Below are 19861 nucleotides of genomic sequence, written 5' to 3' on the forward strand. Positions count from 1 at the left end.
GACCAGGCGGGCGGGGCAAGGAGGGCCAGTGGAGATGGGAGCCTCTGCCTCACTCTCCCAGAAAGAAACCATGGGATGTGGCCCTGTCCCCAGAACACAGACAAACCCATTTGGAATTAAGTTACTTAGCCTAGGCCTGGGATGGGAGGCTGCCAAACCTCAGGCTCCAGCCAAGCTCTGCAGAATGGGGCGCAGCGACATGAGGCATTCCTGTAGAAAGAGCATGACTTCAGTCGCAGAAATGGACCACCTCGCCCAGAAAGAGGGGCTGACTGGAGAAGTGGTGGGGACCTGTGGGAACTCTGAAGGCTCCACCTCCATCCGGAAGGCCTGAGCTCCACCTCCATCCGGAAGGACGGAGCCACAGGCCTGAGCCTCCGATGAAGCAGTCCCACTGAGGACAGGCTGGGCGGCAGGAGATCCAGGGCCTGGAGACCTCGGCCTTGCTCCTCCGCCCTCCGTGGCCTCCCTCCCTGCGCCCCGGGGTCCCAGCAGGCAGAACTGCTCCTGACCGTGAGGTCCAGTGCGAGGTGCTCTCTGTCTCTGACATGAAACTGATGGGACTGGAGAGAGCTACAGCCAGGGTGTGTCAGGCCAGGGAGGAAGAAGCATGGGGTGAGGACAGAAAGAAGCCACCAACCTGTCCCATATCCTTAGACAATCGGCAGGAAGGGTACTCTGCACACAGGCACCAAAGGGAAAGGAGTAAGCGCCCGCCACCCTGGCCTTTGGGACCTGTCGCCTCCTTCCCACCACTTCCTCGTTCCCACACTTTCTCCTCTCCTCCCCCCTTCCCTTTTCTTTTTCTTTTTCTCTTTTTTTCTGACAGGATTTCACAGTGCAGGGCAGGCTGGCCTTCAACTCACTTTGTAGCCCAGGCTGGCCTTGAACTCACAGAGATCCTCCTCCCTGAGCCTCCCAAGTGGTGGGATTACAGGCGTGCATCTCCAAACCCAGCCTCCATTCTTTCATTTCCTCATTTCATTCCTTCAGAAAGAATCTCTGGCTTCCTGGAACTACAAAGGTGAACAAATCAGGACCTTTACCTTCTGCGTTAGACGGAGAAGGTGAATAAAAAGATGAACAGTTTGAGAAATGTTCCTGGGGAAAAACCTGGATGTATTGGGAAGGAGTGATGCTGAGCTGATGGAGCTCCACACAGGCCTTGGGATGAGAGAGAGGACTCCAGGCAAATACAGTGAGGAGAGAATTGCAGGCAGGGAAAGGGCTGTGCAAAGGCCCTGGGGCTTGAAAGAGTATGCATTGCCATGGTCTCAGAAAAGTCAGTGTGTGTGAAGGAAGGTGAGCAAAGCAGGGGGATGCAGTGGGTGAGAGGGATGGAAGGGCCATGGACAGGTGAGGATTTCATTACAGGCACAGTGTCACCCTTTGCAGGTTTTATGCAGAGCAGTAAAGTGAACAGATCTACTTTGTTAAAAGACCATACTGGCTGTGGGGCAAAGTAGGCTATGTGAGTTGGGGTGGGAGTGTGGATAAAAGCAGGGAGTCCTGCAAGACTCCAGGGTGTCCTGGATGGATTTACAGCTAAGGGGGAGTATGCAGAGGATGGTGGAATACGGAGGGAAAGAAGTGGATGGATCCAAAATATGTTTTAGAAGCAGAGCTCTCCCTGGCTGAAGGGAGACAGGGTGAGCACTCAAGGTTTCCCCCCATTTTCCAGTCTAAGGTGGGGCAGGTGCCATTCCCTGAGCTGGAAGACTGGGGCAGGAGCATATCCCAGGGAATGGGTGACAAGGTGCCAATCAGAGTTTCCACTGAGAAGCCTGAGCCTCCCATGGAGGGCCCAGAGAGTGTCAGAAGGGAAACACAGCACCTCCACGGGAGATGCTCCAGAAAGAAGGCAAAGCTGGAAATCAAATGAGGCATCTCGGAGACTCACAGAGCCAGGCTCCCTGTGAGGGGGCCGATCTCAGGCTCACAGGCTGGAAAGGGGAGCCCCCAGGCTCATGGCACCCTTCACCCAACGCCAGGGATGTCCCAGTGGAAGCTGCCCAGTGACTTAAAACTTTGTAAACTGTCTTGCCTTGGGAGGGATGTGCTTTTGCAAAGTTAAAAGTGTTCACAGATACAGGACTTCAAGGATGCAGGAAATAAGAACGCAGAAGTAAAACAAGTGGGGTGCGATGGTGCACTTCTGCGGTCCCGGCAAGACTGCAGTTCTTCCTCCTCCCCGGGAGGGGCCAGGCTGATGTCCGTGCCCTTTAACTCTGCTGGGGAAACAGCAGGAGCAGCCCACGGACCTCACATGGTCACACCATTCCACCTCGACATGTGGGACAAAGCAACCCCAAGACTCCCTGTCTCAGTGTCCCCGAGGGTAGGATGGAGCTGCCAGGGTGCACAGAAAATAGTGTGAAGCTGAGAATGAACCAATGGACGTTTGGAGCCAGGCTCAGGTCACAGGACCCATGAACACATAAGTGAGGAGGTAGAGGCAGAGGGGCCAGGTGCTGCCCCGAAGGTCTGGGGGAAGTGAGGAAGAGGCTGCTTCCATGACAGTGAGACACAAGCTGAAGAAACGGAAACGGTCCCACTAGCGCCACCTCGAGGAGGCTGATGCAGATTCTTCTGGTGCAGTCCTGCCTCCCTCCCTGCCCCCACGGTCCCTCAGCAACAGGCGCCTAAAGCCTCCTGAGGAGGGACGGGCAGAGCTCTCCAAAGAACAGCCCCGAGGGCCCCCAACGCCTCTGTCTCCAATCAGTCACCATCCTGCACTGCTCACAGGCCGGAAGTGACCCCTTTTGGAGAGGACCCAGGGCCTGAGTAACGGGGACTCATGGTTTCTCTGAGCCCGTGTCACCTGCCCGACCAAGAAGGCTTTGGATTGGTCAGAGGACTCACAGCTTTCAGAGGTCCGTCTAAGGAGATTTACAAAAATCCAGCTTTGGAGGACCCACCACCACCAGGGCTGTGACACAATTGAGGATTCAGCAGGAAAGGAGGTGCAGACCTAGAAACCACACATGACAACAGTTATGTTTCCTGGACCAAAGCTGCTGTGAGACTTGGTTTCCATCTCTCCAGGGACAGAGGGGACCTCATGCAGGGAGGTATATATTTTTTGAGAGTCACTCCCTGGGTGACTAGATCAGTCACATCAGAACATCAGAGATGATAGGGATTTACAGCTAAGAAAACATCTGGGGGCAAGGAGGGTCACCACGGCTTGGTACTGCCTGTGGAGTGCAGAGCCCCTGTTAGGCCCGGAGGGGATAAAGAACAGCCCTGGGGCCTGGTGCAAGGTTGGGGACTGAGGACGGGTGAGCCCCACCATCACTGTCCTCATCCTCTGTGAAGCTGAGTCCTGCACACAGCCAGGAAAATACTCACAGCATCTCTCCTGCCCCCGACAGGGCCCAGGTGGGTGGCAGCCCCTTTCCTGCCTCTACAGACAGGCAGACTGGGAGACACTCAGAGAACCTAAGGGAAAAGAGACAGAGGGACCCAGGATGAGGTGGGAGGGCATGAAGAAAGGAAACAGAGCCACACGAAAGAGTTAAGAGACCCAGAGAGGCAGCTGCGCAGCACCCACCCAACAAGTGGCCCGGGGGAGTCAGGTGAGTGAGGAGGCCCAGGAGGCCCAGCTCTGCTCCATGTCTCTCAGTGGAAGAGGAGCCTGGGGACAGAGGGCAGGCTACCTTGACACTGTGCACAGGGGACGCCTTCAGCAATGCAGGGAAAGAAGAAGTCTGATGGACAGGGGAAGTGCTGGCCACAGGGTGGAGATGGGCTGACCACGCCCTCCCTCAGTCCTCAGCAGGAGCTGGCCCTGGCTCTCCAGACTTCCCTACCCAGCTCTCCCCTCTCCTGAGTCCCCAGAGCCCTGCTGTCTGCCTTGGTGGCTCTGCTGGCTCACACCCTGGAGGAGAGCAGGCCATGGGCTGGGTCCTGCTGCTGCTCTGGCTGCCTGCAGTGTCCCTGCAAGCTGGTGAGTGAAGAGACAGCCCTGCCAGGGGCTCTGAGCACACCCAGGAGGGGCCAACGGGAAGAGGAGTGGCCCAGTGGGCACTGGCAGAGGGTCTGTGGGGGGAGCCAGGTCCCTCCCCTCCCCACAGGGCTGCTGCACAGGGCGCTGTACTCCCCCCCATGCCTGCTGTCCTCCCCGAGCCTGGAGAAGGACGTCAGGCCAGAGGGACAGTCCTGCCATCTGCTGCATGACTGCCTGTGGATGCAGGTGCTGAGGGCCTGAGGTGCCCTCTGCGTCCTCAGTGCCTTCGACCTCTCTCCTCCCGCCTCTTCCAGCTAACTCAGCCAGATCCAGCAGAGAACTCTCCTATGGGGTTACTCAGCCAAAAAACCTCTCTGCTGCCATCGGTGGCTCCCTTGAAATCCCCTTCTCCTTCTACCACCCCTGGACCTTGGCCAGGAATCCCCAAGTGAAACTGTCCTGGAGACGGTACCACTTCTATGGGGAATTTTTCTACAACACAAGCCCACTCTTCACCCATGAGGATTTCAGGGACTGGCTCTCCCTGAACTGGACAGAGAACCAGCAGTCTGGCTCCCTCAGAATCCAGAAGCTGCGGAAAGAGGATGAGAACGTGTACTTCTGCCGAGTCCAGCTGAAGACACAGAGGGAAGGCATAAAGAAGTGGCAGGCCATCCAGGGGACCAGAGTCAGCATCACCCCCGGTGAGCCCGCGCCAGTCCAGGCTCCTCTGTCTCCTGTGGTGGCTTCCACTTCTCTCCCACCTCTGCTGTCAGGACCCCTGGCTGTCACCTCAGGCTCCACCCCTCCTGACGCTCCTCCCTGCCTCTCCCCTCTCCTTCTTTTACCTTTTCTCTTCCCCATAATTGTCCCCAAACTCAGCTGTGTTCCCTGACCTTGCCCCTCTTTGTCCTTTGGGATCCAGCCCCACCTCCCCAGCCTGGGCCTCACCAGACTCCCCATTCCCCTCCCTCTGCTGCAAGCTGGCACCGCTGCCCTGCCAGCTACCTGCCCTCACCTGTGACATCCAGTGTGATTTTTCCAGGATGTGACTTCTTCCCCTGTCCTGAGTCTTGGCCCAGTTTGCCACCATAACTTTTTGTTCTGTTTTCTTTTGTTTTGTTCTATTGGACTTTTGAGACAGGGTCTCACCATGTAGTTGAGCTGAACTCACTGTGTAGCCCTGGTTGGCCTCGAACTCTTGACAGTCCTCCTGCCTCTGCCCCTTGAGTGCTGAGCTCACAGGTGTGTACCACCACTCCTGGCTACAGCACCGTAACTTTTGTGTCTCCCATTCCCGTGCTCAGCCCAGAACACTCCAGAGGTGCCCAGTGCATGGCCTCGCTGCTTCAGTGCCCCGGTGACCATCTCACCTAGGTTCCCAGCCTCCCTACCCCCCCCCACTTCTGCTCCCCAGAATTCAACCTCAAGGGTCCCTGCCCCAGCCTTTTCTCTCCTGCTCCTACTCCAGATTTTCCTGCCTCCCTCCACACTGCTCACACCATTCCAGTCCCCACTTTTCTCCCCCACCAAGCCCCAGGCTCCTCCAGTCACAGCGTGTCGTCCCGTGTCGTTCCCCCCCCCCCCCCACTGAACTATGATCTCCCTTCCCATCTTCCTCTTTGTTCCTTTGGAAGCTGCTCCTCAGCAGCAGGGGCAGCAGCTCCTCCTGGCAGGAAACCGAGAGCATTGCCCAACTCACCTCCTGCGTGACCCTGCAGTCTCAGTAGGCCACTGTCACGGTCACCACACCGAGAGGGAAACTGAGGCTGGCTGCATGAGCACCTGCCACCAGCCACACTCCTCCTGTAGATAGTTCTGGAGAGGAACAGGCCCCCGGCAGAACCCGCTCTTTTGGCCACAGGACCTCACGCACTGCTCCCCTGAGCCCCCTTACTAAGCTAATGGAGCCTGTGCAGCCCTGCCAGGCCCTCCCTCAGCGCACTGCAGGGCTGTGGGCACTGAGCCTGGGTTTGCCCATCTAAGGAGCAGTGGGGCCGTGGGGCTTTGCTGCATTAGGAGGCGGTAAGGAATTATTTAGAAAACCGACTATCAGATCAAGTTTTATAATCACGTGGCTCCAGTGCTCAGCAGGGGCCTGTGATAAGTGGCTCCTCTCTATCCTGGTGGGCTCTTGCTGCCCCCTTGTGGAAAACACTGCCTGCCTCAGCCTCTGGCTGGGCAGAGTGTAGCACAGCCCCAGCCTGAGTTCAGCAGGACCACCCTGGCTCTGTGCTGCGGGGCACCCCGCGGGCAGCCCCACCAGCCCTTTCCTGAGAGGCTTCTGCGTCCTGTCCCCCCTCACTGCTGCCCTCATGATTCATTCCTTTCTCTTTGCTCTGCTTCAGTCAGAGGTGCTGTGAGCTTTCTGTTTGTTTCATTTTTGGTTTTGCCCTGAGAAGAGAACAGAAAATTGTGGAACTGAGCACAGTTTCCATTTAGGAAGCTGAAAAAGTTTTTGAGTTGGTTATGATAGCTGTCTACCAAATGAATGAAGCTAGGGCCACTGAACAGTACCTTTCTAGAGAGTTAAAATGAACGGATTGACTGTTATATATGTTTACAAAAATTCTATAATTTTGAGTCCTGTGATTTCCTTATACCCATTACTAAGGGATGAAACAAGTGTCTGAGGAGCATCACTGAAAAGTGGTAAAGAACCAGGAGGTAACCCAGGTGGTCTGCACTGGAAGCCTTTCTCCTTGTTACTCCCTGTCTGTATGAAATTCTGAGAGCTGGTCTTGTGCCCACATTCTCCTAAACTAGGGAACAAGTTGTGACACTTTCACCCAGAAATCCTAGCCCCTCCTGGAAGGATCTGATTATTTCTCATCTCTCTCCAGCTGCCAAGATCACAACACAGAATTCCAGCAGCAGCAGCTCCGAAGCCACCACAGCTCGACTCAAGGTCACAGAGGGCAAGAGGACCTCAGAATCATGGTCCCTCAATTTGGGAGCTATCATTGGGGTGACAGTGGCCACTGTGGTGCTCCTAACCCCACTTGTGGCACTGATGATCTTCCTCAGGTGTAAGGAGAAGTGAAGGGTTTAGGTCCTGGGCTCAGCTCATCAAGATTCCCACATGGGTGTTTCTCAGAGAACCACATCACAATCACAAAGATGCTTCCTCAAAGGGCAGATGCAGGCTGGGCTCCCCTCAAAGCCACAGAGTCGGGCTCTGAGCCCTGTGCTTGGGAATCTCCAGTAAGCAGGCTTCTCAGTGTGGAATTCACCACTGTAATACATCTCAGTAACATACATGGACAAAAACACGTACTTGTCACTGATGATGCAAGAAAGACTTGGACAGCCTTCCACGTCCTTTCCTGCCACAACCCAATGCGGCTCCTGAAGTTCTTGGGGTTAAGGACCACAATGAGAAAAATAAAGAAAAGACAAAGCTGGGGTCAGGTGGAGCCCTTTTCCTCCTGATGGGAGGAAGGAACTGTTCAACCACTGCAGCACCTGTATATATATACTGGGGAAGATGATGGCAATTTCAGCCCTCTGCCTAGCAACCCATTGCTTGGCAGGCCTGGGCCCCTTGCCTTCTTGGTGCTGGAACAACTTGTTTCCATAGCTTGTTTTGGTCTTTCTGTTTTTTTCTGGGCTGACCTTGCTTTAGCCCCACACATGTGATCAATCTTCAGCTTCAAAGATTCCCTACATATCCCTCTTTGTTTTGTTGTTGCACAGGAGGGGTCCTCAGTTGAAGCTGGAGGAGCTGTGTTTAGAGAGCTCTGTAGATCTTTTTATTTTAAGTGCAGTCCAAAGATTTTAAATCCCTTCATTCCTCAATTGAAATCTTGTGCAGTCCATTAATCTGTGACAGTAATCAGCTACCAGCATAGCTGGCAATTGCCAAAAGATATTAGTGATTTGAGTTTCTTTTATAACCTATTACTTTAGCATTGTTTTATATACCTCTAGTTAGTTGTACATTTTCTGCAAGATGGTCAAGACCAAGGTAAGGTGAGACCTGTTTTAAATACAATCAATTTTTTTTAATCTATCAAGGTCAGTTAGGTCTCCTCAAGAACCTTGGAACCAGCTATAGAACCTCTTAGTTCTTCTGTCAGTGTCAGCCGTTGAGATGAGTCAGAGCCATTGCTTGACTAAGTTGCTTTCTGTGAAAGCTTGGGAGATTTTTGCTCCTGGTGACTCTCCTTAGGCAAACCACACACCGATGACCACTTTCCTCAGTGGTCTCACAGTATTCTTGATCAAAGACCAGGGACTCACCGAGTATAGGATGACACAGCAGAGGTTCTCTAGTGTCCTGGGTCCTCACTGACCTTGGAGGGCGAGGGCCAGAAAACATTGGCTGTCCTCCTAGCCCATCTGTCTCTCCAATTATTGGTCTCTATACCTCAGTTGTTGAACATCCAGAAGAAAGGATTGACAACAGTACAATGTAGTTAGAGACATTATTATCTTATCTAAATATCAAACATCTTACAACATAAAATAGAACCGTTATTTTTTAACAACCATGGATGTTTTAACATTTGAATACCTGTAGAATGTTAACAAGTACATATTTTATATAGAAAATTAGAAATCAAAACCATACCTGATGTTATAACATGAGAATCATGATGACATTTGTTTTAAACACACTTCAATTTGCATTTTTTTAAAACAGAAGGTATCCCCTTTCTGGTCTGTCATCCCTATCTAACACATAAAAGCCTTTATCTAACTTGTTGACCTTTAGTACAATGTACATCTCATAAGCAGTTCTTAGAGGCAGAAGTCTAAATCTGAAATAAAAGTTTGTCACTATAAACAATCTGTTTTTATATTTTTAAAGACCTGTACATCTGGAGGCTTAAATATATGAATACACAATGAGGTTAGCAATAATCATTTGTCATAATCATATGAAAATCTTTCTATGGGCATTTTTAAAATCAAAAACCTTTTGTATTATTTCTTTTAATGATGACCAATGTGAACATATTGCAATAATGTTTATATAACTTTAGTTGGGGGTATCTCCCATAAGGCCATGGAGATCATCGGGGCCTCCAATCAATGAACCAGAGCTGGTAAAATGTCACCAGGTGGCCACTTTTTCATTCATCAATTGAAGTCCTGTCCAACAATCCCAACCCCAAGGGATCTTTGTTTAATCATTTTTATAGTAATTTTTTCTTAAGAAAACTCCAATCATAACATTTAAGATACTAGTTTTGAACATGAGAGACTCAAATTACGATAATTAACAATGTACATTACATTTACACAACTGACTTTAGCATCATTTTGACTCACTGGGAGCCCAGGAGGAAGCATGTGTTGTAATTCTGTAACTCAAATAAACCTTGATTAAATGATCTATAAACGCCAAAGAAAAAGGAAAAAAGAAAATTGTTGAGGTCAAAATAAAAACAACAGTTGTTCACAGACAGACAAATGGACAAACATGGACAATCTGTACAGATTCAAACAGATGCAGAAACAAACACAGAGTTGTCTGTGTCCACAGAAACTCTCCAAGTTCCTGGGGGCTATTTCACACCCCTTTGCTGAACTAGCTGACTTCTTACACCCCGTGTCCTAGGGGTTGGAACACCTGTCACCTCCAGCACCCCATGCCCTCAAGGCATTTCTCAAGCACCCCATGCCACCTGGACACTCCTGTAGGGCACTTGTGCTATTGGCTCCAAACGTGTAAGCGATCACTAGCTCAGTGACTTCCAGCAACAGCTTACCAGACTGGACAAACAGACAAACAGATACACAGACAGATGTACAAACATCTTTCACAATCAGACTGAACTCAACTATATTTTAGCCAAATTGAATTACACAAAAGTTTTACAATTGTAGAATTTGTAATTTTAAATAGACTAGTCACATTTGTTGCAGGTCAGTTAGCAGAGATCTCTTATCAAAGATTTGAAAGAGACAAAACCTTACCTATAATTAACATATTTTTGGCATAGGACTTAGCATGTACTTCTATCATCTATTTGGACCTTTTTTATTTTTGGTTACTATCTCCTGGGCATCTTGGGTTACTGAAGGTTTGTTCTAGCTTCATCTTTTTCTATGGGTTGTGGCATGGTCTCCAAGGACTGAGCATCAGCTTCTTGAGAGGTAGGATCAACTCCTTTCCTTCGCTTGGGCCCATGATACAGCTGGACAGCACATACTGGCACCCAGATAGGCCATTTAGCTTTTCCTGGAGAAACACAAGCATACCCTTGACCCCACATTAGCACTTGACTGGGTGCTTTTATTGTCCAATATGAAGATCATTCCAATGGACTCTTTTTAGATTTGCTTTATTTGATTACATTATCTACTAAGGCTGTTAGATCTTTATTAGAATTTAAATATTTAAAATGGTATATACTTCCAAGAGAAATCTATTCTGAGATGAACTCTCCCTTTTGTTTTTTTTAAATTTAAATTGTGAACACATTTAGCTTACTTTTACACCTGAAGATTATAAAGCATTTTTGTGGTAAGGTATAAAGAAAATCAAAACTGAGTTTTGTATTTTATATTTAGGTGCTTCTGTGACATGCAGGTGGTGCTCCTGCCCTGGGCTGGAGGCCCTGCTGTTGTTGGGGATCTGAGCATCAGCACAGAATAAACTTTTATTCATAAAGCATGTGCACGGGCGATGGGGAAAATTAGGGTGGCTTCGGCAGGCCAGAGCCGTGTCCCACCTCTCTAATAAGTATCAGAAGACCCAAAATCCTTCAGGAACCTTTCTTTATGTATTTTCCAATTTTTGTCAAGAGAAGAATAACCAATTGAACAAGACAATAATCTAGGGAGATCTGAACTGTGTTTCATGTAGATTGAACCATAACCCTGATTTCCCCTTACAGCTGAAACAAGCAACACTGTTTCTTTACCTTCCTCTTCTGGGCCAAACTCCAGGCCCAGTGGAGTTTCGGTGCCTCCCCTGCCTGGGGCCTGTGAGAAGTAGTGAGAGGAGCAGAGAGCAGCAGTTTTATTAAATAACCCTTTAAAATCTGCAGAGCCTCAGCTAAATTTATGTTGGTTTGTTTTGTCCCTCATCTTGCTCTGAGCAGTTTTTCAGTTTCCTCCCAAGTATGCAAATTTACAATTCCTTCTTCTGGAGTCAAACTCAAGAAATTTAGCAAGCTGTGTAGGGTCAGTCTATTGACAGCTAAAATTGACTTAAGAAAGCAGAAGGGACCTAAATAACCATAGAGTTACATTAATTGCGAATTTGAAACGAGTACTCCTGAAGTAAACAATTTTGAAAAGCAATGGAGTTTGAGAATTTACATTACAAGATATCAAGACCCTTTACAAAGCCATAGTGAGACAGTGATATGCCGGAGCCAGCCTGTTACCAGCCGTGAAAGCCAAATGTTGAATTTTTAGAAATTTTAAAGGTTAGTTGTTGTCGTATTGGTTACTTGAAATTGTCTTTTGTAAGAGCATTTTGTAAACAGAAATCAGCAAGCCATGAATCAGGACCATATTGCCCCCAACCACTAGGAGCCTGCTGGGCCGAGCAGGACCAGGCCATCCGGGGAGCCTTCTGAGCCACCACACCCCTACTTTTTGGCAAGGCTACCACAGGCTCTGCTGGAAGTTTTTCTTTTCTAACAGTTCTGAATTTACATCGAGTGTCCCAATGATATTGTCCTCTGCACTTTGGACAGATAGTTGCAGGTTTTGCTGGATGGACAGTTAGTGGCTCCGTTAAGGTTATCGGGGTGGGAGTCAGGCCACCATCTTTTCCCTGCTCGGAACCTGATTCTGAAACAGTGCCTGGAGCCAGTTCCATCGTGCTTGTCTTAAGTTTAAGGTTACTAAGACCATGTCTCATACAGATCTACAGAAGGAATGTAAATACTGGAATCTAGCGTGCAACAAACAGTTTCTTATACATTTGTGATTCTTTTGAGTAAGTTTGTCCTGTAGTTAGACAGCTGATATAATCAATATATCTCTTCTTTTTGCTTTTTTCAGGGGAAGGGGTTTCTCTCAGGCCTGTTTATAACTGGCCCTAGACAATAAGGGAGCTTCAGTGCCCCACTCTTCACACCCGACGAAGCCAGTATCAGTACACTCCAGTGATGACTACTGACCTGTACTAGTGCACTTCTCCCCCTAAGTGGGCACACATGAGAAGTGTGCCCTTGCTCGCAGTCCCTTACCCCATCTGTGTTCTGGTGCCATATGCAGTGACCCAGTGCTGCTCCTAAGTTCTTGGGGTTAAGGACAATGAGAGGATGAGAAAAATAAAGACAAAGCTGGGGTCAGGTGGAGCCCTTTTCCTCCTGATGGGAGGAAGGAACTGTTCAACCCCTGCAGCACCTGTATTTATATACTGGGGAAGATGATGGCAATTTCAGCCCTCTGCCTAGCAACCCATTGCTTGGCAGGCCTGGGCCCCTTGCCTGCTTGGTGCAGGAACAACTTGTTTCCATAGCTTGTTTTGGTCTTTCTGTTTTTTTCTGGGCTGGCCTTGCTTTAGCCCCACACATGTGATCAATATCCAGATTCAACGGCTCTCTACACTTTCCCAACAAAAACATTCAATGATTCAGGTACAGAGGGAAACACCCTTAATATAGTAAAATCCACCAATGAAAAGTCTCGGCTACAATCACTCGATGGTGAGAGACAGAGAACTTTGACCCTCAGAGTGGAACACAAGGTTGTCCACACTTACTACCTGTATTTAATGAAGTTTAGAAAGTCAATCAAGACCAATTAGGCAAGAAAAAAAATAAATGTGCTTAATATAAAAATAAGTCAAACTGTATTTTCCCACAGGTTGTTCTGAGTATGTTTTTTAAAAATTGTATATTCTATACACAAAAATGAGAAATGATGAATCTAGCAAGCTTCCAAGACTGAAAATCATTTCTACAAATTAACAATGAGAAATGCAAAAAGAAACAAGATATCGATTCTATTTATAAAGGGGTGAGACATAAAGCAAAATTACTTGGAAGAAGCCTATCCAAGGAGGTGAAAGTATTGTACAGTGAAACGAAGTAGATAACATTGCTGAAAAAATTAAAGAACACACAGATAAACGGAAAGATGCCTCATATTCTTGAATTGCATAAACTAATATATTAAGATGTCAAATCTCCCCAAAACTATCTACAGTTTAATGTACCATCATCCCTATCAAAATCCCTATGACATTTTTGTCAGATTGAAAAACTGATCCAGAATTAAGAAGGCATTTAAAAAACCTACAAAGCAAAATTTGGAAGACTCACACTTCCTAAATTAAAACATAATACAAAGCTACTAAAATTGAACCAGCAAATAGTGGTATAAAGATAGGCAGCTGACTAATGGAACACACTGGAGGAAGCCCAGAAATACACCCTGCAGCCCACAGTTCAGTGACTTGGAGGAGGGAGAGAGGAAGAAGAGAGCTGAACGTGTCCTGGTCCGAGGCTGAGCACGCTACAAGCCGTGGGGCTGAATCAGCCAGTGCAGAAACCGGCAGTGCCCAGGAGCAAGAGCCAGCGTCTGTGTTTGCCAGGGGAAGGTGAGGGCAGTCAGGTGACTCAGGAGGGCAAGAGGGAGAGTGAGCATGGAATTCAAGGGGGGAGATGAATGCATGAGACAGGCATGGAAGGCAATGGACACAGAGGTAGTCAGGACTTCCACAGAGGACACTAGGATAGGCGTGGGCTGGCCTCAGGCGTCTGGGAGACCCAAGCCCTTCCATAACTGCAGTGGGCAGGACTTCTCTGATGTCCCGTTTCCTCCGAGGTCACAGCAAAGGCAGGACAGAGACTGTCCATAGATGTCATGCTGACACACTGTTGACCTTCTGCAGGTTGGTATACGAAAGGCAAAGTCCCATCAGGTCAGTGCTTGTCCTCCAAGGGGACTTGATGCGTGAGAGGCACTGGTTTTGAAAAGCTGGTCAGAAGTTTCCTTACAAGATCCCAGATGACAGTATTGTCTCTGTCTCCCTAACTTTCTCCAACCACCTCGCCAGGAGCACCGCCCTGCCACCATCCCCAGGAAAGTCCAGGTATTATGGTTTGGTCTGGATGTCCCTTCAAGGTCTCATGCACTCATAGGGGACGGGCTTTTGGAGGTCACTGAAACTAGAGTTTGTGATTGATTCATGGTCCAATGAATGCTGGGATTATGGATGTGAACCCAACAACCGCCCAAGGGTGGGTATTAACATAAGGGACAGAAAGAGGCCTGTCCCTTCCCTCTCTTGTTGCTTTTGCTGTTTTTCACCATCATGAACTGTTGCCCCTCTGCCATGTGTCCCGTGCCTTGGGGCCAACCAACTGAAACCTGGACAAACTAAGCTAAATAAACCTTTTCCATGAGCAAAGTATCTAGGACAGCAGGGAAGAGCCCTGGACTCTGTCCTGAAGACCTCATGAGTGGGACTCAATGACGATTTTCTAGGGAGCTCAGCTTCCCAGCAAATTCCAGCCCACATGCACACAACTCAGAAGTCAGCCAGCGTGAAGGGCCCAAGGGGACTGCGAGAGACAACCCACACGCAATCCACTTCTGTATCCAACTCGCTAGTTCTTGCCCGCAGAAAGGAACATGACCCAGATTTGCCTGTGGACATCTAAGGAGAAGACTGACGCCATCTTCCCCTCCTGTCTCTTTTACTAAAATGGACTTTAATGACAACTCACAGCCATGGCCCCACCTCCATCCTGACTGGCCAGTGATGGCATCAGGCCAGGGAACAGAACCCCAACACTTGTAGGCAGCCTAGACCCAGGGCTGCTCCCATGTCTGACCATAGTCCCCCCTCACCACCAGCACCACCAGCACTGTGACTGCATCACACACATCCCTCACTGAGTCACCCCAACACCGCAAGCAAGGTGATGGGTCCTGCAGAGCCCTGGGTTTAAGGCCGAGCCAGGATTTGAAGCAGACTTGTCTTTCTGGAGGTTCCAGACCTCCATTTGGAAGGACTCGGGTCTTACTGACTTACTCGGGTTCCCATGCGGTGTGGGTCTCCACCAGAGCTGCCGATGCACCATAGTGACATGGCAGGAGGGAAAGATCCAAAGTGATCCAGTCACACAGAAACTGCACCCAAATGGGTATGCCTCTGTCTCCCTCTCCACTCTGACTCTTCTACTTCTGAGATTTGTTTTCCGTGGAGACAGACTCTATAGGGCTTCCATGGTCATTTATCAGATAGGTGACAAGAGATGGTTCGAATGTGTCTCAGTCAGCTTCTCAGATGCCATCTGCTGATACCTGAAGGTCAGCACATACCGGAATTCTACAAAACTGAAGCACGTCACCGATGAGTAACCCGCAGGGCTCATGTCTCTCCAGAGCTTTCCAGATAGCTCTATCTTGCCCAGGCAGGCTTTGAACTTGAAAACTTCCTGACCCGGACTAATGAGTACCTGGTATTAAGAGAAGGGAGCACTACATCAGGCTGACAGGGTTTTTTTTTAGTTACTTAGTTGATCATTAAAATGCAAAGAGATCTTTCCTTTCACCAGGAATTTGTGGTCCAAAAGTAAAAGTCAACTTTGAGCAGAGAACAGTTTTCACCCACAAGCAGCTTCAGTGCGGGTGGCATCTACAGGAAGGACACTGGGAGATTAGCAAGATACTGTTCGGATGTGTGACTTCCACAGCCAGCGATGCTTAAAATCAGTTAACAGCCAGCGAACCCTGGGATTGACTTAGCTTTTCCCTCAGTTAAGCAGTGGCCTCCGTCTGGAAGGCCTGGGGGTCGGGGTGAAGCCACAGAGGCCTGGCCCTCAGAGTCAAGGGAGAGGAACATTGGAGCCTAGAAGAGTGGTGGCATGAGGTGGACAGCAGACATGTGGCAACCTGGGCCCTGCCCAGCCCACATATTAACCCCCCAGCACCTGCCCTGCCCTGGGGCGCTCAGCGGGCGGAGCTGGTGCTCAGGACTCAGCACTGGGGGGCTGGTGTGGAGCTCTTCTGTCCTCCGTGATTTGAAACCAACAAGACTGGGGTCTCCTCCCAACCAAGGTCTCTTCTACAGCCTGGACTTAGCAGGCCCCAGAGAAGGAGGCAAGGGATGGGGCAGGAAGAGGCCACCATTGGTCCTGTGTCCTTAGAGGGGGCAGGAAGGGCACTGTGCACACGGGCGCTCAGGGGAAGGAGACAGGTACCCACTGTGTGCCCTCTGGGACCTCCCCTCCTTCCCTCCCTCCTTCTCCATCTCCTCCGCTTTTCCATGCTTTTGCCCTTCCTTTCATTTCCCCATTTCATCCCTTCAGAAGGGATTCCTGACTTCCTCTACAGTCTCAGTCCTGGGCTGGGAGTGCCTGTTGAGCAGTCACTGTGTTTGTCAGGTGCCCTAGAAGGAGAATGTCCCTACACAGATGAGCAAGCTGAGAAATGTTAGCGGGAAAAGGCCTTGGTGTACTGGGAACCAGTGATGCTGAGCAGATGGAATTCCACACAGGCCTTGGATGAGAGGGATGAATCTAGGCAAAGAGAGTGAGGAGAGCATTGAGGGAGGGGAAGAGCTGTGCAAAGGCCCTGGGGCTGGAAAGATTATGCATTGCAAGGGTCTGAGGAAGGTCACTCTATGTGAAGAAAGTCATTGAGCCATTGAAGTTGGAGATTGATCCCATGTGTGGAGCTAAAGCAAGACCAGGCCTAAAAATCCAGAGAGCTCAAAAAGAGCCATATAAACAAGCTATTTCAGCACCTAGCAGGCAAGGGGCCCAGGCCAGCCCGAAAAACCAGTAGCTAGGCAGTGGGGTTGAAACCCACATTCTTCTTTGGAGGGTATAAATAACCTGCTCCAGTGGCTGAGCAGTGCCTTCTCTGCCATCAGGAGAGCAAGGGCTCCTCCTGCCCCCAGCGTTGGCCCTTCTTTATTTTCTCTCCTCTCCCCATCTTTCCCACGACTGTGAACACCTCAAGCTGCAGCTGGTGGATGCGGGAAGGGGAGCAAAGCAGAGGGATGCAGGGATGTGAGGGGAGGGTGGGCCGGGGTGGGCACAGTGTCACCCTTTCTGGTTTTTTTTTTTTTTTTAATTAAAGGAAGACAGTTTATTTGGGGAAGGGTGGGAGAAAGAGAAGACAGCTATTCGGGAAGAGCAGGGAGCATCAGGATGTGAACACCTGTGCAGAGCAGTGACAGGAGCAGATTCACGGGCTCCTGGGCAGAGGGGCGCTGTTAGTGGGGCAGGGGGTGGCTGAGAGAGACCTGGGGAAGTCAGGAAGCTCTTGCAGGGTGGTGGGAGATGGCGGTGGGTGTGGCTAGGATGGTGGAATACACAGCAAAGAAGTCGATGGCTCTAAAACACGATTTGGAAGCAGACTTCTTCCTGGCTGTGGGGAGATGGATCCTATCGTGGTTGATATCTAGGCGCTCCTGCATGCATGGTGCACTCACAGGTGGGGACTTGAGCTGACTGGATCTTGGATTCATCCACTGATACATTCAGAGTTAAATATGATGTTGGAGCCGGGCGTGGTGGCTCACACCTGTAATCCCAGCACTCGGGAGGCTGAGGCAGGAGGATTGTTGGGAGTTCCAGACCAGCTTGGGCTACAAAGTGAGCTCAAGGCCAGCATGAACTGCATAGTGCCAGACTCTGTCTCAAAAAGACCAAAAAAAAAATGATGTTGGAGTCGAGGCCTGGTCGGAGGAGGCCACTGTGGGAAGTGGACAGGAGGTGTTTATCTCCCACCCAGCTCCCTTGATCTCTCTGTGCTTCCTGTCTCCTTGCCATGAGCTGGTCTGCTCTGCCCCGGCCCTCTGCCATGCTGCCTGCCTCGGGGCCAACTGACCCTGCCCTGAAACCTCTCCAGACCTTCAGCCAAAATGAACCTCTCCACTAACACGACGAGGGCATCGGGTATTTTGCCCCAGCAACAAGAAAGTGACTAAGATGGAGCCACGGATTGACAGCACCCTCATTCAAAATCCTAGCAGGTTCACTGGCAGAAGCTGAGCAGTGACTCAGAAAGTGTAAGAGTGGCTGATGAGGAGCAGGGAGCTCGAGGGTGTCAGGACCCCAGACAGTGAGGGGAGAAACTGGAGCCTGGAGCAAACACATATGGACTTAAAGGATGGATGCCAAAGACTGCAATGGGTGCACACACGGACACACGCTTGTCTAAGACAGTGCGGTGCTCCCATGGGTGTGTGGAGGAACACCAGGATGTGGCAGGAGTGGCTGTGACCCGCTAGGAGAGGGGGCCAGGATGTCAGTGGTTTCCGAGAGTGGACCAAACTCTGCACCACTCTCTGGCCCCTCCCCAGAACATGGAGGGCCTCAGGGCTACATATGTGCCCGGCCTATCTTTGAGCACTAAATATCCAGGTACTCATCCTCCAGGGAGCACCACTGTGAGAAGGCCATGTGCAGGGTAATGTCCAGGCCCTGTCGCTCTGTTACAGGAGACAAGAAGAGCAGCCCAGGGGACACCACGCTGTCACATACCATCCCATCTTTCCTTCTGGGACCGACTCAGTCTCAAAGTCCCGTGCCTCAGTTTCCCCGTGTGTAGGTGGAGATGTAGAATGCGGTGAGAGTGATAAGGTGGCATAGGGTTTCCCAGTCTGGCTGAGGTCCAGGGCCCCATGAGCACTGAGCAGCTGTGGGCAGGGTGAGGAAGCCGACCACGAGAAGGGCAGGGGCTGCCCTGCTGGCCGGGGAGTGGGGACCAGGCTGTTAGGGTTGGGAGAAGCTGAGGGAAAGGGAAGTGCGGCTCCTCTTCAAGAAGGGTGATACAACTTCCTGCGGTACAGTCGCGTCGTGCTCTCTCCCACAGTTTCTTCAGCTCAGATGCGTGGGCAGAGCCTGGACTGAGCGGTCCTGTGTGTCACCAACCCCTGTACCTCTCCACCACTGCTCAAGGGTGGCTGTGTGCCCTGCTACTGAGATCCCAGTGCCTGGGTGACAGGCAACTCGTTGCCAATCAGAGCCCTCACTGCCCCTGTGATCAAGGAAGATTCAGATTGGCCAGGAAACTCACGGCACTCAGAGAAGCATCTAAGGAACCTTACTAAAATCCAGGCTTCTGCCCCCACCTGTGGCATTGCAAAGGTGGGGACCAGAGTCTGAGCCAGGCAGCCAGCCTGATGAGCCTGGGTCCAGGGGAAGACTTTGTGGATTCGCCAGGAATGAGGTCCGGTCCTGGGTGCGATGTGACAGTCATATTTCCTGAACCAAAGCTGTTGTAAGACCCTGTCTCCTCCTCTCTAGGGTGTAAGGGCAGAGGGCACCATGCAAATGCAGGCCAATCTTTGGGAGTCTTGCTCTAGGTGAATGTAATAGTCGCTGACCTCAGGAATGATATGAACTCAGAACCAAAGGCTCAAACCAGGGATAAAATGGCCACCAGGCCTTGGTGCTACCTAGTGATTGCAGGGAGCCCTTGCCTTGCAGAGAGGGGATAAAGAGCAGGCCTGGAGCCTGGTGCCAGGCTGGGAACCGAGGGCGGGTGAGCCCCACCATCACTGTCCTCATCCTCTGTGAAGCTGAGCCCTGGGCACAGCCAGGAAGAGGCTCACAGCAGCTCTCCTGCCCCACAAGCCCCGGTGGGTAGGCAGCCCCTTTCCTGCCTCATCAGAGAAGCAGACTGGGAGACACTCAGAGAACCTAAGGGAAAAGAGACAGAGGGACCCAGGATGAGGTGGGGAGGGCATGAAGAAAGGAAACAGAGCCACACGAAAGAGTTAAGAGACCCAGAGAGGCAGCTGCGCAGCACCCACCCAACAAGTGGCCCGGGGGAGTAGGTGAGTGAGGAGGCCCAGGAGGCCCAGCTCTGCTCCATGTCTCTCAGTGGAAGAGGAGCCTGGGGACAGAGGACAGGCTACCTTGAAATTGTACACAGGGGAGGCCCTTCTGCAATGCAGGGAAAGAAGAAGTCTGATGGACAGGGGAAGTGCTGGCCACAGGGTGGAAATGGGCTGACCACGCCCTCCCTCAGTCC

The 19861-nt window shown here is 50.6% G+C and overlaps 1 protein-coding gene across 1 annotated transcript; it reads left to right on the forward strand.

Annotated features, from left to right (window-relative positions):
- The first annotated feature begins 3754 nt into the window (after nt 1-3754).
- Nucleotides 3755-8741, forward strand: LOC100715981 (paired immunoglobulin-like type 2 receptor alpha). Its single transcript, XM_063234212.1, has 3 exons — nt 3755-3949; nt 4264-4653; nt 6793-8741. The coding sequence occupies exons 1-3, from the start codon at nt 3898-3900 to the stop codon at nt 6990-6992; spliced, it is 642 nt and encodes a 213-aa protein (XP_063090282.1). The 5' UTR covers nt 3755-3897; the 3' UTR covers nt 6993-8741.
- Nucleotides 8742-19861: the final 11120 nt, after the last annotated feature.

This window comes from Cavia porcellus, unplaced genomic scaffold (genome assembly GCF_034190915.1).
Source record: "Cavia porcellus strain 051 isolate PalLab524CR breed Dunkin Hartley unplaced genomic scaffold, mCavPor4.1 scaffold_23, whole genome shotgun sequence".
Taxonomy (NCBI): Eukaryota; Metazoa; Chordata; class Mammalia; order Rodentia; family Caviidae; genus Cavia; species Cavia porcellus.